At 33.8% G+C, this 24,692-nt stretch overlaps 1 protein-coding gene across 2 annotated transcripts; it reads right to left on the bottom strand.

Annotated features, from left to right (window-relative positions):
* Positions 1-16,297: 16,297 nt before the first annotated feature.
* Positions 16,298-23,423, bottom strand: LOC107901248 (peroxisomal fatty acid beta-oxidation multifunctional protein AIM1). Of its 2 annotated transcripts, none has more exons than XM_041095659.1 (18): positions 23,112-23,423; positions 22,872-22,943; positions 22,555-22,611; positions 22,383-22,439; positions 21,847-21,914; positions 21,660-21,741; positions 21,484-21,539; positions 20,772-21,074; positions 20,431-20,517; positions 20,034-20,208; positions 19,637-19,758; positions 18,775-18,938; positions 18,245-18,499; positions 17,797-17,918; positions 17,578-17,699; positions 17,257-17,405; positions 16,856-17,006; positions 16,298-16,583 (listed from the first exon to the last, which is right to left on the bottom strand). In XM_041095659.1, the coding sequence occupies exons 1-18, from the start codon at positions 23,200-23,202 to the stop codon at positions 16,533-16,535; spliced, it is 2,184 nt and encodes a 727-aa protein (XP_040951593.1). In that variant the 5' UTR covers positions 23,203-23,423; the 3' UTR covers positions 16,298-16,532. The 2 variants fall into 2 exon arrangements, with proteins under 2 accessions (XP_040951593.1, XP_016682664.2); XM_016827175.2 differs by having other exon boundaries at positions 16,856-16,994.
* Between the last annotated feature and the right edge of the window lie 1,269 nt (positions 23,424-24,692).

Raw genomic sequence — 24,692 nt, 5'->3', positions numbered from 1 at the left:
GCTAAAGACCATGTTCTTTAGAGCCGCTTAATAAAAAACGCCGCTAAAGAACATGATCTTTAGCGGTGTTTTTCTCTAAGCGCCTCTAAAGAACATGGTATTTAGCGGCATTTTTTTCTAAGTGCCGCTAAAGAACATGGTCTTTAGCGGCGTTTTTGTTTGTAAACGCTGCAAACGTTTGCAACGTTTTCGTTAGCGGCCTTTTTTGCGGCGCTTGAGGAAGCGTCGCAAATACCTTTAGTGGCGTTAAAAAGCGCCGCTAAAGGCCTAAAAAAACGCTGCTAAAGACCTGTTTTGGTGTAGTGTATCATAATGGATAATAGTTGTCTTGCATTATTTCGAATCTAGCTTTTGCAAGACCTGTTTCAACTAAACTACTTGACATGCATAAGAAGCATCAACAACAGTAAATTTTGCCTCCGTAGTGATGGATTTTCTACTTTTGTTTAAAGACTAAGGTACTGCTACTAAGCTCAATAAAAACACATAGCCTCGTGTGCTCTTTCTATCTTCCAAATCTCCAGCAAGTGATTTGTGTAAGGAACGAGCTCATCATCGCCTCCCTTATAAAAAATTCCAAACTAAGTTTATTCCAAGTATCTCAAAACACTTTATTTTATGATGCTTGTAAAGGAAGCTCCATAGGATTCTCCATATACCTACTAATAAGACTAACCATGAACCTCATAACTGGTAGAGTTGCTATGGGATGCATGAGATTACCCACAACTTGTTTATAGTAAGTCTTGTCCACCTTTAACTTCACCCTCATCCTTCGTAAGCTTAAAGCTTGGAACAATTAGATTATAGGCAATGAGATTTTATCTGTCCCAAGCTTCTAATCTTTGCACCACTTCCAAACTAAGGAAGTATATCATTCCGAAATCTCTCGTGTTAAACTCATGGTTTATGAAATCTTTGAACTCTGCAAACATTAGTTCATCATTTCCAGTAAAAATAAGATCAACATACAAACTTATGATTAATACTTTGCCATTAGTCTGTCTTAAAAGAACAAAATATGTTGGTGGTCATACTTTTCAAAAACTCTTATGTTACGTTTGGTAGGATTATTATTTTTTGCACATGTTTGAATATGTCTTTTAGCAATAAACTAATTCAATTGGTAATATTTAGCCACTCCCATGACTTATTTTTAGCAAAGAGAAAGAAAAAAATTCGCTTATTTTGAAGAGGTCTTACTTTTTACTAGAGTTATTATTTATCTTTCTAATTTCAAGTTTAAATTTATATTAACTATTTTTTATTTTATGTCTAACTATTGTAATATATACATAATAAATAAAATTTTCCTGATGGGTGTCGATTCCACCAATATAAACCTACGCCTAATTTGCAATTTAAGCAGTATAGGGAGTAGGGTCGATCCCTCTGAGATTGGGTTTACTGTAAATTGTTCCTCTTTTGACCAGATTTATGTCGGGGCAGTTGTCGTGCCCAAGAAATTCGGGGGGATAAAATTTGAAGACCTGAAATAAATAAATAAAATGCGTGAAAAGAAAAAGTTGAAAACAGAATAATAAATACAGTTAAATAAATATGAAGAAAAATTAATTAGAATAAGCTCAGCTTCAGGCACAGATTTTTCCTCGTCTTTGAACCGATCCTCAAAATTAGATGAACTCCTCTTTTCCAATAAGCTAGTTATAGCTACCAAGGACGCCTCGGACACCAACTCTTCCTTTTGTAAATTAGTTATGGAATGTCCAATAACTAACCCTTACCGATCGAACAACCACGAAACGTTCGTGATTTAGAACTCCGGCAGCCTTGCGTTCTAGAAGAGCCTAGCTCGAACTAATGTCCTCAACCACGTGAGACATTTAAATCCAGTTACTACTTCCCTTGACGGAACCAAACAACTATCTCCACTTGGCACGCCAATGTGTTCACAGAAAACCGATTAGAAACGTTCCTTTCAGAATTCCAACTGTACGTCTAACCACACTAACTTAAACGACGTCTTTTTGACTTAGTGTTGATCTGACTTCATGAGCTGACAAAATCATACTCTTAATCTGGAGAAATAATAAGTACTGGAATTTAGGAATTAAGTTGCTCGGGTTCGTAACTCACGGGTTTTGACGAGGCTAATTTCGACCTAAAGATGAAAATGAATTTAGTTGGCTAAGGTTTGGGGCATGTTGGTATTGGATAAATTAAATAAGGTAAAATGGGTGAAAGGAATGGATGGCGTGATTTAGTTTGGGGGCTGGAATTTTGGTGGTGTAATAAAGTAGGGTGGCTACTGGAAATAAAAAGAAAGTTTGAAAAAGAAGTTGTAAATGGTAAGTGGTAACAAGCTGGAAATTTAGGAATTGAAAGTAAAGGAAACTAAAGACAATAAATTTGTGAATAGAAAGGAGAGAATGTATTGAAAGATGAAAGCTTGATATTTCAATTGATTCAAGACTTGATGATTAAAATGAACAAAGTAGTCCACTATTTATACTAGAGGCTTTGCTAAATTAAGAGTCAACTAGTATAGAAAATCAAGGACTAAAATATTAAAAATACATACATAATCTCCCACTAAGTCAACCAAAAATTTCAGCTAATTAATCTTGGAAAAATTCTGCTTTGGCCCTCCTTCTTTGCTCATTTCTTCAATCTAGCCCAATTGTTTCTTTTTTCTTCTATTTAGCCCCAAATTGCACCCCTGCACAAAATTCAACAAAAACATGGAAAAATTAGTGGTACACTCTTATAAATTAACCAATTTAATTACATAAAATATGTAACTTTAGCATTTAATCATTTCCCCTCATGTTATTGCACTTGTAACGGTTGAAAATTGGCCAACCATGTTGTTGTGATATTTTTGGTTGAAGTGCATGCAACTTGTAAACACACTGTAGCATGTATGCTTGCTATAATAACAAGGTTTTTTTTTTGTTTAGTTTCATTGTAATTAAACTAGTTGAAAATGAACAAGCTTGATGATAGCTTGATACATTATGTGTTGAACGACTAGTTTAGGTGGCTTGTTTATGTGTACAAGCAACGTTTTAATAGTCCCAATGCTGATTAGTGGGATTAGTTGAGTATTTGGTGATGTATTTGGTTATAAATTTATTGTTTTTCTGATTGAAAAAATGAGCAAAATGAGCTAAAAATCCATAAGCTCCCTTGCTGCACATTTGTGAGCAAGTAAAAATATTTCTTGCATCTTGCTACCTTGTTTTGTTTCTCTATTTTCTTCCTCTGCTCCTCCTCACTGTCAACTATTGGTATCAGAGATTTTATGATCTTTGAACGGCTGCTCAACAAATGGTATATTTTTGTATTAATTTTTTGTTTCCACTGCTTGTTAAAAAGAAAAAAGTTGTCAAAGCATGTTATTAAGGACTGCTTGTAGGAAAGACAACATCAAATCAACCTTAAGAGACTCCCAAACAAGCTTGGAATAAGTTGAATGAGGAGTTTTAAGGAAAGTGTGTGAGCTTATCAAGTGGTGCGAGCTCAACGAGATGTGCGAACTCAGCAAGATGTGCAAGCTGTGAGCTTAGCAAGTGGCGCGAGCTCAGCAAGATGTTACGAGCTACAAGCTTAGCAAGTGGTGCAAGCTGTGAGCTTAGCAAGTGGTGTGAGATCATCAAAAGGTGCGAGCTCAACATGTTGAAGCTCAGTGCAGGTTGTAAAGGTGCTAGCCCTATATAGTTACAAGCATGTTAAAGACACCAGTTGAAGATAATATGCAAATATGCGAGCCTGTTAAAGGTGTGAGCTCTGTATAGTTACGAGCCTGTTGAAGACAATATGCAAAGCTGCGAGTCTGTCAAAGGTGTGAGCTCAACGACATGTAGAAGCTCAATGCGAGCTGTAAAGGTGCGATCCCTGTAAAAGTGCGAGCCTGTTGAAGACAGTAAGCCAGAGTGCGAGCCTGTTAAAGTTGTGAGCCTGTTGAAGACAGTAAGCAAAGTGTGAGCCTGTTGAATTGCAAGCCAAAGTGGAGGATAGTCTAAATGCAAACCCAAGTGGGTGCAAGTCGAAGTGGCAGACGGTCTAAATGCAAGCTTGAGTAGGTGCAAACCAAAATGGAAAACTGAAGGCAAGCAAATTATACTCGTAAATTGTATATGTAAGAAGAAACATGATTGTAATGAACAAGGGAACAAGGCAAGATGTGTTGTCAACTAAGGCTGTGAAGGAGGAGAATACTCTATTTGATGAACAAATCTTTGGCACAAAAGACTAGTATGGTCAATTGTGTGAGTCAGATTTGGTTGAAAATAAGGCCAAGGTTGAAAATGTATTCCTTGAGCAGGTTCAGCTTGAAACAAAACATCTTTTGACTGTCAAGTTTAAAAATTGTTGAATTATTGGTATTCGCAGCATGGAGTCCAAGGAGGAGTGTTGAAATTGGCCAACCATGCTACTGTGAGATTTTTTGTTGAAATGCATGGAGCTTGTAAACATGCTGCAGCACGTATGCTTACTATAACAACAATGTTTTTTTTTGTTTAGTTTCATTGTAATTAAACTGGTTGAAAATGAACAAGCTTGATGACAACTTGATACATTAGGTGTTGAATGACTAGTTTAGGTGGCTTGTTTATGTGCACAAGCAATGTTTTAATAGTCCCAATGTTGATTAGTGGGATTAGTTGAGTATTTGGTGATGTATATGGTTATATATGTATTGTTTTTTTTATTGAAAAAAATTAGCAAAATGAGCTAAAAAGCCATAAGCACCATTGCTGCACATTTGTGAGCAAGTAAAAATGTTTCTTGCATCTTGCTGCCTTGTTCTGTTTCTATGATTTCTTCCCCTACTCCTCCTCATCACCAACAATAACCAAATGAGACATTAATGAAGTAGGCTTCTATGCAGTTGTACCAAGCTCATGACACTTGTTTAAGCTTGTTAAGGGCCTTTTTTAACTTGTAATCCTTTTGCTTACCCCCCCTTTTACACATAACCACAAGATTGTTCCACAAAAACATTTCATGCAACTCACCATATAAAAAATGCTAACTTGTCTAGTTAGTATATGGACCATCCCTTTTGACATGCAAGTGGTATCACTAATTGAATTGTCTATATACATGTCACAGGTGTAAAAAATTCTATGTCATCCAGCCCATGTTGTTATGCATACCCCTTCAATACAAGCTTGGCCTTGTGTTCATTCTCTTTTTCATTTTCATCAAATTTAATCTTATAAACTTACTTGTAATCCTTTTGCTCACCTCCCTTTTACACATAACCACAAGATTGTTCCACAAAGACATTTCATGCAACTCACCATGTAAAAAATGATGACTTGTCTAGTTAGTATATGGACCATCCCCTTTGAGTTGCAAGTGCTATCACTAATTGAATTGTCTATTTACATGTCACGGGTAAAAACTTCTATGTCATCCACCCCATGTTTTTATGCATACTCCTTCACTACAAGCTTGGCCTTGTGTTCATTCACTTTTTTGTTTTCATCAAATTTAATCTTATAAACTCACTTAACTCCAATCTTTTTTCCTCCTTCAGGCAAATCTATTAATTCCAATGTACCTTGTTTATTGCTTCTATTTTTTCTTCCATCGCTCACCTCTAGTTTTTACTTTTTATAGTGTCTTCAAAGTGAATAAGACCAATTTCAATAGCTGCAAACTTAACATTATCAATTTCATCTTTAAAAAATCCTTCACTTGTTTCATAGCCTTTCATCCAAACTGGTGGAGCTCTCTATTCCTTGATTCACAGTAGAAGCATGGTTTCTAGATAGAGTTAGAGGATAGATTTTCCTCTTCACTATCAAGGTCAAAACCAATCTTATTTTCAATCTCGACAATAGGAACTACACATGCACCCCACTTCAAATTACACAAAATGGTTTCTTTATTATTATCCTAATCCCAATTCTTGTCTTTTTCAAACATGACATCCTCGTTTATGATAATGGTTTGTGAAATTGGACCACAAAGTCTATAAGCTTTTATTCTTCATTAACTCTCAGCAAATTACACTACAAGCTCCTATCACCTAGCTTAGTTAGTATTACTGACCGCACCCCAGCGTGAGTGCGTCGAGGCATAAGAAAATTCAATTAAATATAAAAGTGAATTGCGGTTTCTACAAGTGTACATGTCAAATTGTAATATAGTTTCTATTTACACAGAAGTATTTTGAGGATCGTACCCAAAGGATTGCTAAGTTGGAGAAAGTTATTACTAAATTAATTATTTAGAAAACAATTATTTGTCTAGTCGAGTTACGAATTAGTAGTTTAGTCCAATATTAAGATTAAAATAAAGTTAATTAAATTAAAACTGCTCCTAAGATTAAAACTATTGGACTTCCTATTGCTTGTTTAAATGATGCAAGCTACTTAGCCTAAAGTTGATTGAATCCCTAATTGTTAATCAAACCAATATCTACTTAAATTGAGCTATTTACCATCTTTAACTAAGAATACCTTCTAGATCTCATCTTCACTAAGAGTTACTACCCAAGATACCCTTTCAGTCTCACTCAGGCATATGGACACCCTTTCGGTCTCATTGCTCAGCACAAGTCTACTAAAGACTTACACAACAGTATACCCTTTCGGCCTCACCTGTCTAATTATCCCACTAGGATCGTCAATCCTAGTATACTACAAACTTTAGCAAACTTGAATAAATACCCAATTTCAGATAATAAGAACTCGGTTAAATAACTAGTTAAGTAATCAATCATGCAAAATATTTATGAAGCAAAGATTTCATTCTCATATTTATAAAAACATTCAATTAACGAATGAGATATAAATAAGAGAATAGATAATAGAATACTTATTGATAAATTAATATAACAACATGTGTCCGGAACATTGTCCACTCGCAACTTCTAGACTTGGAATAGAAGGATTCTGGTTAAGCAAAAATAATGAAAACCTAATCTAGAGAACCGAAAATTGAATAATGGTTGAAAAGTATGAAAATTCATCCTTAATATGTGGTTTTGAGTTGATATTTGTAGTTTCTATGTACTATGATCTAATTAGGTCAATTACAAGTTGGTTAACAAGTTAAATGTGATTGTGCGAACTAAACCAACCTTATAGAATTGTTGAGTCCATCAAATCGATGTGGCGACTTTGCTAGCAAAATGCTTGGCCTTTCAGAACTCAGGTGGAATGTCGCGACTTTGCCTTTGTGATGTCGCGACATTGACTCCAGTAGCTTGCCTCGTGGATTTAAGCTGGAAAATCGTCTAAGTGCTGAGACTTGCTTTAATGTCGCGAATTTCTCCTTAAATGTTGTGATATCCATGGTAGTTCATTGTCTCCTCGACTTAAGTTGTTGTCCTGCACACTCAATCAAATTGTTAGTTCTTCTTTAGGCCCAAACCGGCCTAAAACGTCATAAAACAACACAAAATCTCAATTTATTTGATTTAAACTTCAAACTAATAATTCTAAAGTTAAACATAAAAAGACGTAAAATTACTTGAATACAAGCTCATTAAGTAACGAAAATAGCTTAATTTGTCTCAATAAATTGTGGCAGATGAATTGCCAGACAAATGAACATGAGAAATGTAGCAAAAAAACCCTAAAGTATTCAACTGAATTTATAATTCCACTCCATGCTTCCTTTGTGGTTATATTTTTCACTACTAACGAAAGACTTCAATTCAAAACATGTACTCTTCTATTGATTGCTTTAGGCTAGAAAGTTTTGGGTATTTTATTTTCTAAAAGTATGTTGCTAACCATATTGATAATGATTCTATTCTTTCACCATGCAACCCCATTTTGTTGTGGCATGAAAGTAGCTATAAATTTTTTTATGCCATTTTCATTCACAAAAAAAAAAACTATTAAATTCTTGTGATGTAAACTCTCTTCCTTAATCTATAAGCAAGTATCTAAGGAAAAAACTCATCTATTTCTCAACACGAGTTTTAAATATTTGAAAAACAACAAAAGCTACTAAATTTTATCGGTCCGAGATTAGATTCTTACTAGCCCAACCATTCCTACACTTGCCGATATGATTGATCTGTTACTTTACATCTCTTCAAACCAATTCCAAGTTGAAGCAGAATCCTCTATGCTAGCAATACATAAAACTAGCTATCAAGATGATAATCGAAGAGGAAAAGGAAAAGGATCTTGGCCTTATTACATTTATTGTAAGAAAAGTGGTCATGCACATGATACTTGTTGGGATTTACATTGATGGCCTTCTCACAAAAACCAACCCACTACTTATGTCACCTAAGTTCAAAGAGATGGACTTCTTCCGCTTCCAATTGCCCATGCACAAGGAGTCAAATCTGTTACATTGTTTGGATATGCTTCATTTTTTGGGTGATGTTCTTATTGTTTGTTATCTTATTAATCGAAGGCCTTCCTTTATTTTGGAGAACTAAAGTCCCTATTCTATTATTTTTCCATGTCAATCTTCTTATCCTCTTTCTACTCGCATATTTGGTTATACCTATTTTGCTTATAATCATACAATGGAAAAGAAAAACTTCTTCCAAAATCCATTAAATGCATATTCTTGTGGGTATTCTCGACATTAAAAAGGGTACAAATGTTATGATTCTACTAATAATAAATACTTTTCTTTTTCATGTCACATTCTTTGAAGCATTTCCCTATTTTTCCTTTAAAACCCTTGATTAAAAAGAAATTGAAGAAACTCTGCCAATTTCTATTTTTCCTATTCTTAATGTCATACTTCCTTTAAAACTGTTTCAAATATACTCCAGATGATCTTCTATACATCTTTCTAACAATCCTCCTATAGGTACAAAATAGGGGTATGTTCCAACTCACTCATTTTCTTAACTACCATGTTCTCTAGCTTTGGTAATGCTTCAAGTAGACAAACCTATTGCACTGTGAAAAATTATATGTTCTTCTCATAATCCTCATATTATTTTCAATTTTTTGAGTTATCATCGTATCACCTTCATATTATGCATTCACCTCATTTTTATCTAATGTGTCAATTCTTAATACTATTAGTACAACAAAGGAAAATCTTAGTTGGCAACAAGATATGTGGAAGAAATGAATGATTTTCATGGTAATCATACATGGGATTTGGTTGCATTACTATAACACCTCTTCCTTAGCTTGGTCTTCGGGCTCGAGTTATGGAGTGCCACAGAAGAATAAATATATTTTTAAAGTCATCAGAATTTTTATTCTACTCATACATATATATATACATTAGAGGTATAAAAATTTATGAGACTGATCAAGGTTTAAGGAACATTATTAGTTTCAGTATTTTATAATTCATTACGAATACTTTTAAACAAAATGACCATTCGAGCTTATTCACCAAATGACAATCTGCCGCACATTCTTATTATATTATTATTATTTGCCAAATAATCCACTTTTATAAGTCCGCCAATTAATCAAATCAATTAACATTTCTAATACACGCAATTATTTCCATTTTAAGCGTATTAATAGTTTACACCAACATTGAACAATTATCATGAAAGTGCATATATATATACACAACGTTCAAAACGTCATCATTCATTTCATATACATTATGACCAAATAAACCATATGTACATGCCACTTAACATGGTGCAGAGTTAAAATAATTCTATCGAAACATAAACTAGATAGTGTGAGTTGTGGATCAATTTGCCTGCTAAGTTTTGCCAAAATCTCTACAGGGAAAGGAAAAGATAAATAGGGTAAGCATTAAATATGCTTAGTCTGTACATAGGTTTAAAATGTTAAACTCACATCGAATAAAATTCATACATTTTTAACACTGAATTAATTTCTTTATCCCGCCAACACATTTCACATGTAAAATATGAGTGCATTACATTCAAACATATAGCGCATCTCAAATTGTTCATCACCCAATTATACCTTATTTCAATTCAAATAAATCATTCAATCAACACTTTCTAATTTAGAAACATTTAGTCTGACAACTCCACATGAACAGTAAGGAATACGCGAGTAATCATCCGATAACATGCCAGATTGCTCATAAGTGCTTTCCAACCGATAACATGCTAGATGCACATAATGCAAACCTCATAGCCTAAGTATTCTCCGTCGATAACACATTAGTTTACTCATAAGAGCTTTCCAACTAATAACATGCCAGATGCACATAGTGCAAAGCTTGTTGGCTAAGTATTCTCCCCTGATAACACACCAAAACCTCTAAAGAGATTAAATTGAAAACTCGCAACAAATGCAGAATCCCAGAAAAATTAGTTAACTTTTTTCATCTTCACTCCATCACCCTTTTTTCCCATATGGTGCGCAAATACCACTATTGACATGCCAATTGTATCCTTTGTTCATTTAGGCTCCATATACATAACAAAAATTTCTTTTTACTGACTACTACCTTTCTCACATTATCAATACAAGTTTACTAACATTTTACCATATACATTTATATACAAAAATAGCAGGAATTGAATGTCAATGATCAATCCATGATCTTTCCTTTCCTCTATTATCTACTGGTTAATTTGGTTCTTGATCTATACATTAATACATTTAGTTTATCAATGACAACACTTCGGACTTTAACAGGGTTGAGACTAGACATGCAGGTTACCTAAATCGAGATACGAGGATCTCAAAAACATGAAACTCATTAAGAACAGGCTTTGGGAACACTTACATGCAAAATCGATTAATCAACAGAGCCTAGAGCTTTTCTTTCCTTTACAAAAAACAATATTTACAGTGAAGTAAGATGAGAATGAGACTTTCTTTCCCACCATTTTAGTCTATACACTTAACCTCTTAATTTCATCATTAAATGAAAATTAACAAGTGTTTCCATTAATGTTGACACAATCGTACTACCATGTAATAGTGGTTATTTACCACTTTTAACCTTGAACATTTTTTTTATTAAGCTCATTTGACCAGCTTGTCACTAATTCTTACGATTTAGTCCATGCACTTTCATTTCTATCCTACTGAACGAATTCACCAATTTAAACATCAATAAAATTGTAACACCCTTAACCCATTTTCGTCGCCGGAACAGGGTTATAGAGTATTACTAGAGTTTATAGAACAAATACAGGTAATTCATGTCATTTAGTATTCATATCCGAAACCAATCATATTCAATCATATTGTCCCTTAAATGGACCCTCAAGACCCAATTCATGAGTTAGAAACAAGTTGGGACTAAATCAGGAACTCAGAGAATTTTTCGCGAAATTTTAAAAATTTCTCCTAGATGCAGTAGAATTATATAAATTTTAAAAAATTTCGCGAATTTTTTGGGACCAATCATATGTTCATGTATTCGAACTTACCTAACTGTATAATTATATAAATTTACCAAAATTCAATCCAACCATACTAAATACACATATATTAAACATGATATAACCTCACACATATACATCAAACATGTCATTACTAGCCATTCCAATGGCTAGATACAACCAACCATTTACATACCACCATTGGCCAACTTAGTCTATACATGCCATTATATCAAAATAAGTTTGCTATTTATACCAAAATGAGCTGTAGTATAGTGTGATGATACTCCGACCAATTTTCCAACTTTCACGAGCTTCCGAGTACTATAAATAGAAGAAAGAAAACAAAGTAAACATTTTAATGCTTAGTAAGTTTACATAACAGGAAATTAACTTACCATTCATGATCATTTAAAATAAACATACAAATAACATGCACCCAAAGCAAATTGGCCAATTGCCTAAACACATATACTCATCAAGCAAGTTAGTATGAATTCCAAGTACTTTTTCATGTAACAAAGATGAGCTCATCAACAATTTCAAATACATATACTTTCTATATCATATATCCATCTATCTTATACATTTAAAATAATTCATCTCAAATTAAGATTATCTCATATCAAAACTTTGCCCGTTGAATTTATTTGAAATTTTAATGGATACACTGGTAGTACACTCAAAGTGTATAAAACTGTAATCCGTCAATTCATATTCGGGAAGCACACTCTCGAGCCAAATAATGGGAAGCTCATGTGAGCCATGTAACGGGAAGCTTATCCGAGCTAAATAACAGGAAGCTCATGAGAGCCATAGTCGGGAAGCTCGTGCGAGAAAATAACAGGTAGCTCCGAAGAGCCATTAATCGAGAAGCTTCAGATAGCTATATATCGGGAAGTTCAAGCGAGTCATACCGGGAAGCTCCGAAGAGCCATTAATCAGGAAGCTCACAAAGAGCCTTTAATCGGAAAGCTCACGAAGAGCCATATAACGGGACGCTCATAAGAGCTGCGGTGTGCCCACAACATATGTAAGATCACAACCGATTTGGATACTCTTAAAAGCTATTAACGGGAAGCTCGCAAGAACCATATAACGGGAAGCTCACAAGAACTATATAACGGGAAGCTCGAGAGGGCTTATACGGGATGCTCTTTTGAGCTATGGTGTGACTGCAACATATGCAAGACCGCAACCAATACATGAAACTTGTATCCATCGATTTTCATTTGTTCAAACAGGATTTAACACTTATTGGGCATTATCGGATATTTGATCAATTTCATATACATGAAAATTACATAATTCACATATAAAATATTTAATTCAAACATATAAATTTACACAATTTAGTTACACGAACTTACCTCGATACTTGTTCGTATATAAGAATCTATTAATCAGATACTTTTTGTTTTCCTCGATCCAATTCTATATTTGGTCTTTCCGGATCTATATAAATGAATTTAACCATTAATTTATTACATTTCATATTCAAATATACCCAATTCACTTTTTAGGAAAAAGTACCATTTTGCCCCCATACTTTTGATTAATTCTAATTTCGTCCCTAGGCTCGAAAAATAAAATTCATGCAATTCAATCCTTAATCCAAGCCTAGCTGATTTTTTCATATAACATTTACAACTCATGTATTTCACAAAAATTAGAAATTTTCGATGAATTTTACATCTTTACAATTTAGTCCCTAAATCATAATTTCATCAAAATTCACTTTACAAAAGTTGTTTATCTATCAACAACCTTTTATTTTCTACCATAAATTTCAAAATCTCAGCGTATTTATACATGGAAAAACTTTGATACTTTGATAACTTTCCAAATTAATCCCCAAAATAGATAGATTAGGTTATTACGATCTCGAAAATATAAAATTACTGAAAACGGGACATGATTACTTACCCAATTAAGCTTGCTTGAATTTCTATCTCTTAGCTAGGGTTTCCATAGAAAAATTTGGGGAAGATGATATAAAATGATGATATTTTCTATTTAGTTAAAATATCATCTTTTATTATTTCCTTTTTCCAATTTAGTCCTTTTCTTTTCTTAAATTTCCATGGATGAATCATCATAAATATCTAATAACTACATTTAATGGTCTAATTGCCATATAAGGACCTCAAATTTTGAATTCTATAGCTATTTGCAACCTATAGCTACTAGAATTCAACTTTTGAATTTTATGCAATTTGGTCCTTTCCTCCTAATGAAATATAAAATCGGTAAAATTCTCTTATCAAAATTTTCATACGTCTTTCCTATCATAATGCATACCATGCAATCTTATTAAAATAAATTTTCTTTCTGACTCAAATTTGTGGTCCCGAAATCACTGTTCTGATTTCACTGAAAATGGGCTGTTACAAAAACACTATAATGGATTGGTAAATATAAATAAATAACATTTATTGACTCTTTCATCATAATTGTGATCCCTAAACCATTGTTTTCGACACTATTGTAAATAATAATTACCACTAGGTAAAATTTTTGTTAGTTATTGATGGGTATACACAATTAAAGCCAATTCTGATGGAATGATAGACCGGTTGAAGGCATGTTTAGTTTCCTAAGGATTTACATAGGTTTCTAACCTTTATTATGGAGAAACATTCTCCCTAGTTTCCAAGATCACTTCAATTCGACTCTTGATCTCCCTTACTGCAATGAATTACTAGACTATTCATTTAATTGCTTAAGGGGAGTCTAGATTAGCACATTGATCATGAAATTTTCATTATGGTTTAAAGCAGTCCTTGAGAGCTTGGTTTAGGCAGTTCAGTGTTGTTATCCAACCATTTGGGATGAAAAAGAGTGAAGTAGATAACTTAGTCTTCTACCATCAAAACACTTATCGCAGGTTTATCTATCTGGTAGTATATATGTAGATGATATTCCTATCATAGGTGATGATCATAAAGGGATAGTGCAATTCAAGTAACATCTCTTCAACCGCTTTTATTCTAAAGACTTGGGAAAGTTAAAAACTTTTTTTGGGCACTGAGGTGGCACAATCAAACACATGAATTGCTATTTCTCAGTGGAAGTATCGTTGGATATAATGGAAAAACTAGGATGTTGAGTTGTAAGCCTATTGATATACCAATAGACCCTAATGTTAAACTTGTTATGAGATAAGGGAAGCCACTAAAAGATCATAGTCAATATTGAAAGATGATTGAGAAAGTGAACTATCTTACTATTGCATGTCAATATTTCTTTTCTAGTAAGTGTGGTAAGTCAATTTCTCTAAGCTCCATATAATAGTCATTAAAATACAATAGTACACATCCTTCAATACCTCAAAAGTGTTCACGGACACGGTTTGTTATACGAAGATAAGGGAAATACATAGGTCATTGGGTATTTAAATGTTGATAGGGTAGGATCTCCTTATATAGAATGTCTACTTCATGATATTATGTCTTTATTGGAAAGAACCTAATATCATGGAAAAGTAAAAATGCAAGATGTTATGGTAAGGTTAAGTGTAGAAACAAAGCATTAAGCCATGGCCTTAGTCACTTGTGAACGTATTTGGTTGAAACAACTTCTTCATGAATCGCGATGTGAAATTGACAGCCTAATAAAGTTCATATAATAATCAAGTAGAACTACATATGACCACAAATCGGTTTTCTATGAAATGACAAAACACATAAAAATAGATTGTCACTTTGTGAGGCAATGTATTGCCTTTAGTTGTCAATTCTATTGATTAGTTAGCGCATATTCTCATTAAAGTTATTAGGAAATCTCGTATTGAGTATATATTTAACAAATTAGGACCATATGATATATATATGCTCCAGCTTGAAAGGGTGTAATTTAGAGATTGTAATATTTAAAATTTTGTATTTTAGGTTGTAAATCCGAGATTGTGTTCTTTCTTTTGTATATTCTTAGATAGTATAAATAGCACTCTAAGCTTGGGGGATAATTAAGCAAAATTTTCAAAATATAAACTCTTTTATTTTCTTTTTTTCCTCTTCTCTACTTTTCCTTCTTCCCCTTATTTTCTCATGGCTGCAATAGTTCAATAGCAACCTCTTTTCTCTCTCTTCTCTTCAATCTCTTCTAAATTTACATCATTGAAAATTCCAAAGCTAGTGACAATTATAATACTCCACCATGGCTTTGTCAAGACCTTGTCTGCCTCGTCTCCTTCCATATCCTCCTCTTCCATTACCTAAACCCTTTCTTCCAAATTGACCTCCATGAGAAATCTTTAAAGCATGTTTTTCCTCAGCATGAAAGCTTATGTATTGTTCATGCACAAGCAAACTGCTTTGCAGCTTATCAAAGATTAACATGCTTATATCCTTAGACTTCTTTATGGAGTACACAACATTATCAAACTTAAAAGAGTCATGAAACACAAAATCTTTTCAACATCTCCTTTTTACCATTTGCTTTCATCTTGTTAACAATGGTAAGAGTTTGAGCATTGTACTCATTCTTTCTATCTTCATGTGAAGTACCTCAAACTCTTCTTATGCACACTCAACTCATGTGAAACCTAGACATTTCTACTCCTAGAATCCCATATGTCATTTGTTGTATCTTTTTGGAGAACCATCTCTAGGACCAAACTATTCCAGGCTTGAAAAAAATATTCTTTGCTTTTAAGTCTTTTAGCTTCTGATCAGTGATGTTCTTTTGTGCTTTTATCATAACCACACCTTTTGTTGCTACAGGAATTTCATTCTCCACCGTGAGCATCACCTAAAGGTAATGTCCATCAAATTTCAACAAGCAAAAGAACCCTCTGTTTTGACTACAAATCACTCAGAATCATTGTTATTGTCATATTTTGGTATGGCATTTGGAATAAAAGAAAGCAAAACAACCCTCTTCATACCAAAATGCTTTAAATAAAAGAAAGCTTATAAAAACTGAAGTATGGGAGAAATTTGATGCATAGAAATTGAAACATTCTTAGCTATATATATAGCCTTCCAAAATAAACTAGGCTAAAATTAAGTAACCTATGTAAAACAAATTAAAGATAAGAATGACAACCAATAATTCCTGTAACAATCATGAACCCCAATAAAATGGGAGTTTTTATTTAATCCCAATAAAATGAGAGTTTTGATTCAATCCCAATAAAATAGGAGTTTTACTGAATAAAAATTAACTGAATCCTAACAGAAACTAGGACAAACACCAATTTCTTTTTCCTTTTTTAAGTTTTGCGTGCAATAAGTAGACTTATGTATTACACTGCTTTTCATCCAATCATCGCCATTATTTTGTCGGACTACAACTTTGAGTTCGATTTTAGAGATGATTTTGCTTCTACTGCAACACTCTGCAAAAGAAAAAGAAGAGTAGGAATGTAGATATCACATTAGTATAAAACTAATTTAATTTGATGCTTTTGTAATTTTTTCTTCACGATTTGTATATTTAATCTGACAGTTATATTCCATACTCTATTCATGCAAATCATGCAGATCGATCCATATTTTTTATCAATAAACATTGGATTGAGTTGAAACTTAATGAGCATTATGAATGCAATTACATTGTTGAACCATTCAAACAAGCTTTAAAATAAGGATAAGAGTTCTTAGTTCTTACCAGTGGCATGCCTTTCATGGCTCTTTCTTCCAAATATCTCGATGGTTTAAAGTAGCTACCGTACATTTCTGACCATTTCTTGAGGCTCAAATAGATATGCTTCGACCCAACTGTATCTGCCCAGAACATGATACCACCACTGCAACCAAAGCTATTGTTTTATAAGACATGGTGAAAATAAGAGATCAAGTAACTAACCGTAACATAGAGAGTGCAAGAAACCAAATTCATTTTCTTATAGCAAATAGTGACTGAATTTGGCAGGCAATCTATTAGCAAATAGTGATTCTTAATAGCAGATCCTATGGTAGTTAACAATGGAACCATTAAATTCTCCAAACTTTAGAGACTATTCTTGAGTTCAAGTTGCAGAGACTAAAAATTGGTGGCGAAGTAGTTACCAGTAGGATGGGAAGCTCATTCCGAGTACAGATGCAACATCAAGGTCTGATGCTCGAGCAACGACACCCTCATCCAAAACACGACATGCCTCGTTAATCGTTGGAAACAATACCATCTCGGTAATTTCCTCATCTGTAACTGATATAGGCTGTTGAATGAGACCCAACAAAAATAAATCAGAAAAACAACGGAAGATATAGTGTTTTTTTGTTCTTAATGCATTGGCACACAGAATGCTTCCAGCAGAGGAATGAGCCCCCAAGTGTACAAAATTTCATGTCATACAACTTTTTCTTAAAGAAAAATAAGAGGCCAAATACCTTTCCACCAGGCATAATATTCATAAGCTTTCTAGATTCATCAACAATAGGTAGCACTGATGGATCAGGTTTTGGCTTGCTTCCTTTTTCATGAACATAAAATCCTTTCCCGTTGCTTTTGCCTAAAATACCAAGAAAAAAAACCAATGATTCGAAATGCTAGACAATAAAAAATTATTAAAAACATGAACAGAAAGAAAAACCAAAAACTCCTTTTACCGTTTCGTCCATTTTTCAACAAAAGTTCAGTCAATGGAGACCTGAATGTTCGATCAGGGAATGCATTTTCATATTCTTTCCCAGAAGCCTTGCCTAGTCTAAATCCACCCAAGTCTTGAAGCCTGCAAGTATTGCAATTGAAAAGAATAAATTATCACTATTCATTCAGAAGGCATTTCTACATTCATTAATTTGAAATAGAGCTTCCTAAGTAATTATGCATGGCACAAGTAACATAAACCATGCAAGTGGGAGCAACTGGATTTGCACAAGTTAATGTTGCTATTATTATGCCAAAATCATCATTACAATTTCTATTTGGACCTATATGTAGTTTGTACTTGTATTTCACCCATTTTCTATCTCGTAAAAGAGATTATCCATGAACCAATACACACATTAAACTCAAAAGTCGCATAAACTACTTTGGGAATGGGAAGAAACATACTGGAATGGACCTAAAGGAAAGCCGAAGTTCCTGATCGCTCTGTCAATTCTGAACAAGTCCACACCAAGATGGACCAAAAGATGTGGAATTTGCATATAGGGGAAGAATGATCGATTAACAGCAAAGCCAGTGCAATTAAGAACCACAATAGGAACTTTCTTCATTATTTTCCCAACTGTTAGGAGATCAAGAATAACTTGCGGAGAAGTTTTCTCTGTTCGTATAATCTCCAGGAGAGGCATTATATGAGCAGGACTGTTCATCAGAGAATCATACAAAAAAGACATTCAGATAACAAAGTAGTCAAGTTTTCGATAATACAAAAACATTTTAGTGTCAATCCAACAAAATATAGTTCATTTCAGTTAATAGCAGCACATGCTTCCACTAAAGCAGATGACGGTGGTGGTGATATGGCAAACCTGACAGAAATTCATGTTAAAACAATTCATTTTACGTTATACATAAGTCAGACTATTACGATGGTAATAATAAATACATTAGCATACAACTAAAACAAGTTTAACAACCTGAAAAAATGAGCCCCAATGATACGATCTTGTGATTTGGTCTTTTCTCCAATTACACTAAGGTCAATGGAGGATGTATTTGTAGCCAAAATGCAGCAAGAAGAGCAGACCTTCTCGAGCTCGCTAAATATTTCTTGCTTCAATGGAATGTCCTCAATAACCGCCTGCAAAAGGAATAAATGAAGTAAACAACTTCAGCCAGTAAAGATAGTTAGGCATATATGCGTCTTATATTTTCTAAATCCTCTGATGTCATAAAAAACCGAAGTTACTAAGTAAAATTTGATAAACAAAAAATTCAGAGGTAAAAGTTCAATTAGATCATTTTTATTCTGCCTCAAATTTCTGGACAGATCATGTCCTGCAAAAAAGATTGATGGTGCCAGGTTGCATATGCTTATTCTGAAGCTAAATCCTGTGTGGACTGACTTGCTGGAAATGCTAGAGGACATCACTTATGTTTTCTTATTCACAATCTTCTTCCTGATAGCTTGAAGGCTTTGGTCAACAATGGCTGCTTGGGAAAGCAAACGCCTAGTTCTAAATTGGAGTGATCATACACACTTCTATAGACTCGAGTAAGAATAGAAAATTCCTATGTTCCTCGGACTCAAGTCCAACTATTGGGAATGAATTTTTGGCTAGTCATGAGCACTTCCAATTTTTCTAAGTTTGGACAAATACATGTATTTGAAGGGTCATATTGTCATATTCCTGACCAGATATGCATTGGAAAATGAAGAGCTGGAACAATATAGGAAAATTCTGTTTGGCCAACTTGAGATTATCTTCTGATATACCAAATTAGCAAAGAGACAAAAGCAACCCAAGATTTTGAGTTGCTGATGACAAAATATCCCACCTCTATGACCATATCCATTTCCTTAAAATCTGAATAGTCAGAAACTCCTTCGAGCATAGAAAGGGCTTTTCTTGCCTTATCCTGTGTCACTTTTCCTCTAGCTACCAGGCTTTGGATATTTGCTGCCACCAAAAGGAAAACATGTAATACTTGTGTTTGACACACATTCAAGCATAAGTATTGGGTATGATTCTACAATTATATGATAAAATGAGGGGGGGGGGGGGGACGAGCATTCTTGTGAAAATTCGTGTCATACTGTACTATATTTCAGTAATCCAACCCTCCAACAGGCCTTTTGTAAAGATTAACATCCAAATATTATAATATCCTTAAAACTATATTCAGAGTACTATATTCACAAATGGAGCACATAATGTATCAATGTAATAGCCACCTTCTACTGTTTTCATTCCTTTTAGAAGATATTCAGAGTTGATTTCCTTGAGGAAAACAGTTATGTTGCTAAGCATAAGAGATGTAGCAATTCCAGAGCCCATTATGCCTCCACCAATGATACCAACTTTCTTGACATGATTTGGTTTGAGGCCGACGTCAGTAATGTTTGGCACCTGAAGAAGCAAAAATTCATGGAAAATTTTTTACTGCCGAAACATTACAATTTCTCACTACCAACCAATCAACTTTCGTAATAAAAGCAATGGATTCCCTAATTGCAAAAGGATGGCAATGCATCAAGAACAGTTTTTAGAACTCACTCAATCCATCATTCAACTCAAAATCACTGCAAGAGGGAATCAAAGAGATAACAAATTCTAGGAATCATTAGGTACCTTTGCTGTAGCACGTTGGGCGAAAAAAAGATGAGTAAGAGCTTTCGTAGTGTTTGACTGAACTAATTCTTTGGACACTGCTGCCTCCTGTTACAATAAGAATGTATATGATTTATTACAATCCAGATGTCGCAAGGCAAATTAACTAGTAGATTGTACGAGATGAAATAATGAAAATTGAAAGGTTAGAATCCAATAAAAGTTGTCTCCGAACATAACATACTGTGGTGGGAATAAATGGTTCTTCCTGAGATAGTCAGCTTGATGTTACTAGCATTAGGAAACAGAATAAACGTTGATGTTTAATGTCTAGTAAATTCAAGGCCTCCGAACCAAAATACCTTTAGAAGCCCTTTATATCCTCCAAGGAGAAGGCCCTCCTCAACAGCATCAAGGCATGCAAGGTGTTGAGGCATATTTGGAGCTGTTCTTTTGGCTTGTTCTCTAGCAGTTCTTAACAACTGCTGTGCTTCAGACAGGGATCCGATTTTGTCTGTCCTGTGGAGAGAATGCACCCATGGTTTACGTCCGTCAGAAATTTCCAAAGCGTGTAGTCGAGACACTCTAACTAACTCTTCAGAGGTTGCTATTTCATCAATAAGACCAAGCAACTTTCCTTCTTCAGACATTATTGGCTTAGAAAACTGTTAAGAGTAAGTTTAAACCGAATTAGATTTAATGACAAAAAAATTGCCTAGATAAATCATTTAACCATGCAAAATTAGTTCCAGGAAAGAAGCATGGATCTCAAAAGGAAGTAACCATGGTTGGGGTCTCGTATTAAGAAGGAAAAGATGGTGGTTTTGTACTTCCAAAGCTTACTTGCAGCAGTGATTTCTATAATCATTCTATCAGAACCATTGAGCAAAGTTAAATCCAGTGGGAAATGAATGATAGTTCAAAGATTTTATCACCAACCAGAAACAGGACTGCATGATGCCTCTAACCAAGCAAAAGAAACTAATGAGACAAAATTAAGGAATCAAGACCACATATTTTAATATGATGGTCAACCACTATGATATGTCTCTGCTCTACCCATAACAGTCTTACCAGCATCATTTCAATAGCCTTTGATACCCCAACAAGCCTTGGAAGACTTTGAGTACCTTAAAAAACAACCATATTACAGAACAAGTCAATGTTTGTAAACCTCACCTCAACGAAAGCACTATTTCACCAGAAGAACAAAGCTATGTTTGAAGTTCCACATAAGAAAGCAGCCATACCTCCGAGTCCAGGAATCACCCCAAGTGTCAACTCTGGCAACCCTAATTGAGTTTTTGGAGCAGCAATACGAGCATGGCAACCCTGTATGAGGTTGGAATAGAATGAAAGAATTCAGCTATGATTTTGACAATCAAAGTGGCTACAAAAGAAGTGAATCACCAGTGTTCCTCAGCAGAAAATACAAACCATTGCCAATTCTAAGCCACCACCAAGAGCCAATCCTTCAATAGCCGCAACAACTGGCTTCTTGCAATCTAGATTATGGAAGACCAACATTGGCGTTTTCAAGATTACAGTAGATAATTTTTGGGTAATTACAAATAATGAATTTAACCTGTTTCCTGAGAATGTCTTGTCGCTAAACCCTAAACTAGGTATTACTAAGGATATTATGAAATCAAGTTAGTTGTTTAAACCCTGGCAGGGTCTATACGTGTATTCCATATTCTTGAGATGTTTTAGGAAGTTTTGGCGTAGGGGACTCAATTATGATCAGATATCTGAAAGAATTAGTGTCATCAAATATGTTATTCTTGACATATGGCTATTACTACCAGTGATATAATAATTTTAAACTAGAAAGTATTTCCCTAGTGTGAACTGCAGCCTTCTTTGATACTGGATGCACTGAACTTATTTCACTTCTTCATGTCAACAAGGGATTTGGTGAATCCGAAGTATTAAGTTCAAGAAAATCATAAAGGCCAAGGACAAGTACGCACCCTCTATAGTGTTGAGAACAAGATCAATTGATTCAATTGTTCGATCCGAAGTATCACCTGTCGTGCCAACATTTATTGATGCATACTTTAGTACTTCCAGAAAACGTATAAAACATGCAAACAAGTACAACCTTGATTGAAAAGGTGACAACCAACAAAGAAGAACTCATACCGCTGGGATTCTGAAAAGCATTGATGTCAAAACCCCCTGAAAACCTTCCACCCTTGCCTTCAATTATCATGAGAAGGCAAAGAATCAGCAAAAAATCTCCAGTATTAAAAACAACTTTTTAACATGACCACCTTTCCCGTGCTTGCACTTTGCTATGGTTCTTTTTCACAACAAACAATTGAAAACTATAATTAGAAAGAATCAGTCTCGTAACTTACGCAAACTCCAGATCCTCTTATGTATGGGTTTTAATATAATTTCTTATTTTTTTCAAGGAAAGGTATCCAATAAAATGAGCAAGGAACTCCAAAGCTCACCAGTCAAAACAATAGCTTTGACATCTCTTCTCCTAGTAGCCTCACCGAACTTCTCCTTCAGTGCGGCTAGCACTGTGTACCATCAGAAATTTAACAACAAACATAAATAAATAAATTTCCAAACGAATAAAACATCAAAAGAGAGAGAGAGAGAGAGAGAGAGAGAGAGAGAGAGAGAGAGAGAGAGAATCATAGTATAGATAAGTGCAAGGATCAAAGGAGTGATAAGTTAAAGCATACTTGCAGCGTTGATGATATTCAAGGGAGGATTAGAGATGGAAATGACAGCGACACCATCGTTTCCAACCTCCATCGTCACTGCCATTGCCATTGCTTTTTCTTCTGCCCTTTACTTTGTTTTTAATCTGGACAAGGACAAGGGAGTTAAAATAAAGAGGCTTAAATTTTAGACATGATTGAGTAGGCCACACACAGATCTATAGCTCGAGAGCCGACGAGCCACCGCTATTATTTTGTCGTCTCGGTTGAATTCAATCTGTCTGGGTTGGACTTTTTCAAATTTAACATTTCAGTATATGACCAAAAATAAACAATATCGCAGTAACATTTTCAGGAAGTGAAATTCATACAAATTTTGCGGCGCGTTTCATAAAATAAAAATAGCCGTTAGATTTAAAATATTTAGATCTGAGCCATTTTAAAAAGAGAGAAATAAATAAGTAAACCACTGTTTATAGGTTAGAGGCTCTTTTCCTTTTTCTTTAACTTAAGAATTTTTGTATGTTTTTCATAATTTTTTTGGCACTTTTTCATGTTCTTTTATTCTCTCATTTACCTTTTTCAATTTTTTTTTATATTTTTTCACCTTTTTTATTCCCTTATACACGCCTCATAATTTTTTTACTCCCTCCTTTCTTTTATAAATTCTCATCACCTTTTTGTACACCTTCGAAATTATCCAAAATATTTAATTTTAATAAAAATATTATTTTGCATATTGTGAATTTTTAATGGAATTTTCTTGAGGGGAAAAACTTTATATATAAGGATAAATCTTAAAAAAATAAAAAAATAAAACAAATTTTATAAGATTAACCAATATTTGGTAATTCATCATGATTTTTGGTACTTCTTTATGTATTTTGGTATTTTCTCATTTTTTTTTATATTCTCTCATAATTTTTTGGTACCCTTTTGATACTCCTCCATGTTTTTCGGTACTCCCTTTATTTTTATTTTTATTTTTGTGTTCCCTTTTCATTTTTTATACTCTCTCATGTTTTTTTGTATTAGCTAAAAATTTTTGATATTCCCTTGCAAGTTTTGATACTACCAAAACTTGGTTATCTTATTAAACTTGTTTTATTTTTCTTTTCAATATTTTTAAAAATATATGATTTTTTTACCGAATGTTAGCATGAAAAATTAATAATTTAAAAGTTGCCAATTTTTTCCATCTACAAAATTTATTGAAATTTCTTAATATGAAATTCAAAATCCTCTAGAAACCATACCAAAAATTTTAAGGGTATACTAAAAAATGTGAGGGAATATCGAAAAAAATGGAGTGCCAAAATTTATTATTGGAATACCAAAAAAAATAGGAAGTACCAAATATTATGAGAGTACAAAAAGTTATAAGGAATTACCAAATATTTGAGCTTATTAGATTTGATGTATTTATTTAATTTTCCAATATTTTTAAAATTACTATTATATATAATTTTTGTGTGCCAAATATTAGCATGAAAATTTAACAATTTAAAAGTTACCAATTTTTTGTCTACAAAATCTCATTGAAATTTTGCAAAAATAATTTTTTTACTCCAAAATTATATTTCTTATTTCAAATCCTAATTT

The sequence above is a fragment of the Gossypium hirsutum genome, chromosome D06 (genome assembly GCF_007990345.1).
Source record: "Gossypium hirsutum isolate 1008001.06 chromosome D06, Gossypium_hirsutum_v2.1, whole genome shotgun sequence".
NCBI classification, from domain to species: Eukaryota; Viridiplantae; Streptophyta; class Magnoliopsida; order Malvales; family Malvaceae; genus Gossypium; species Gossypium hirsutum.
This window is presented reverse-complemented; position numbering and strand designations above follow the sequence as displayed.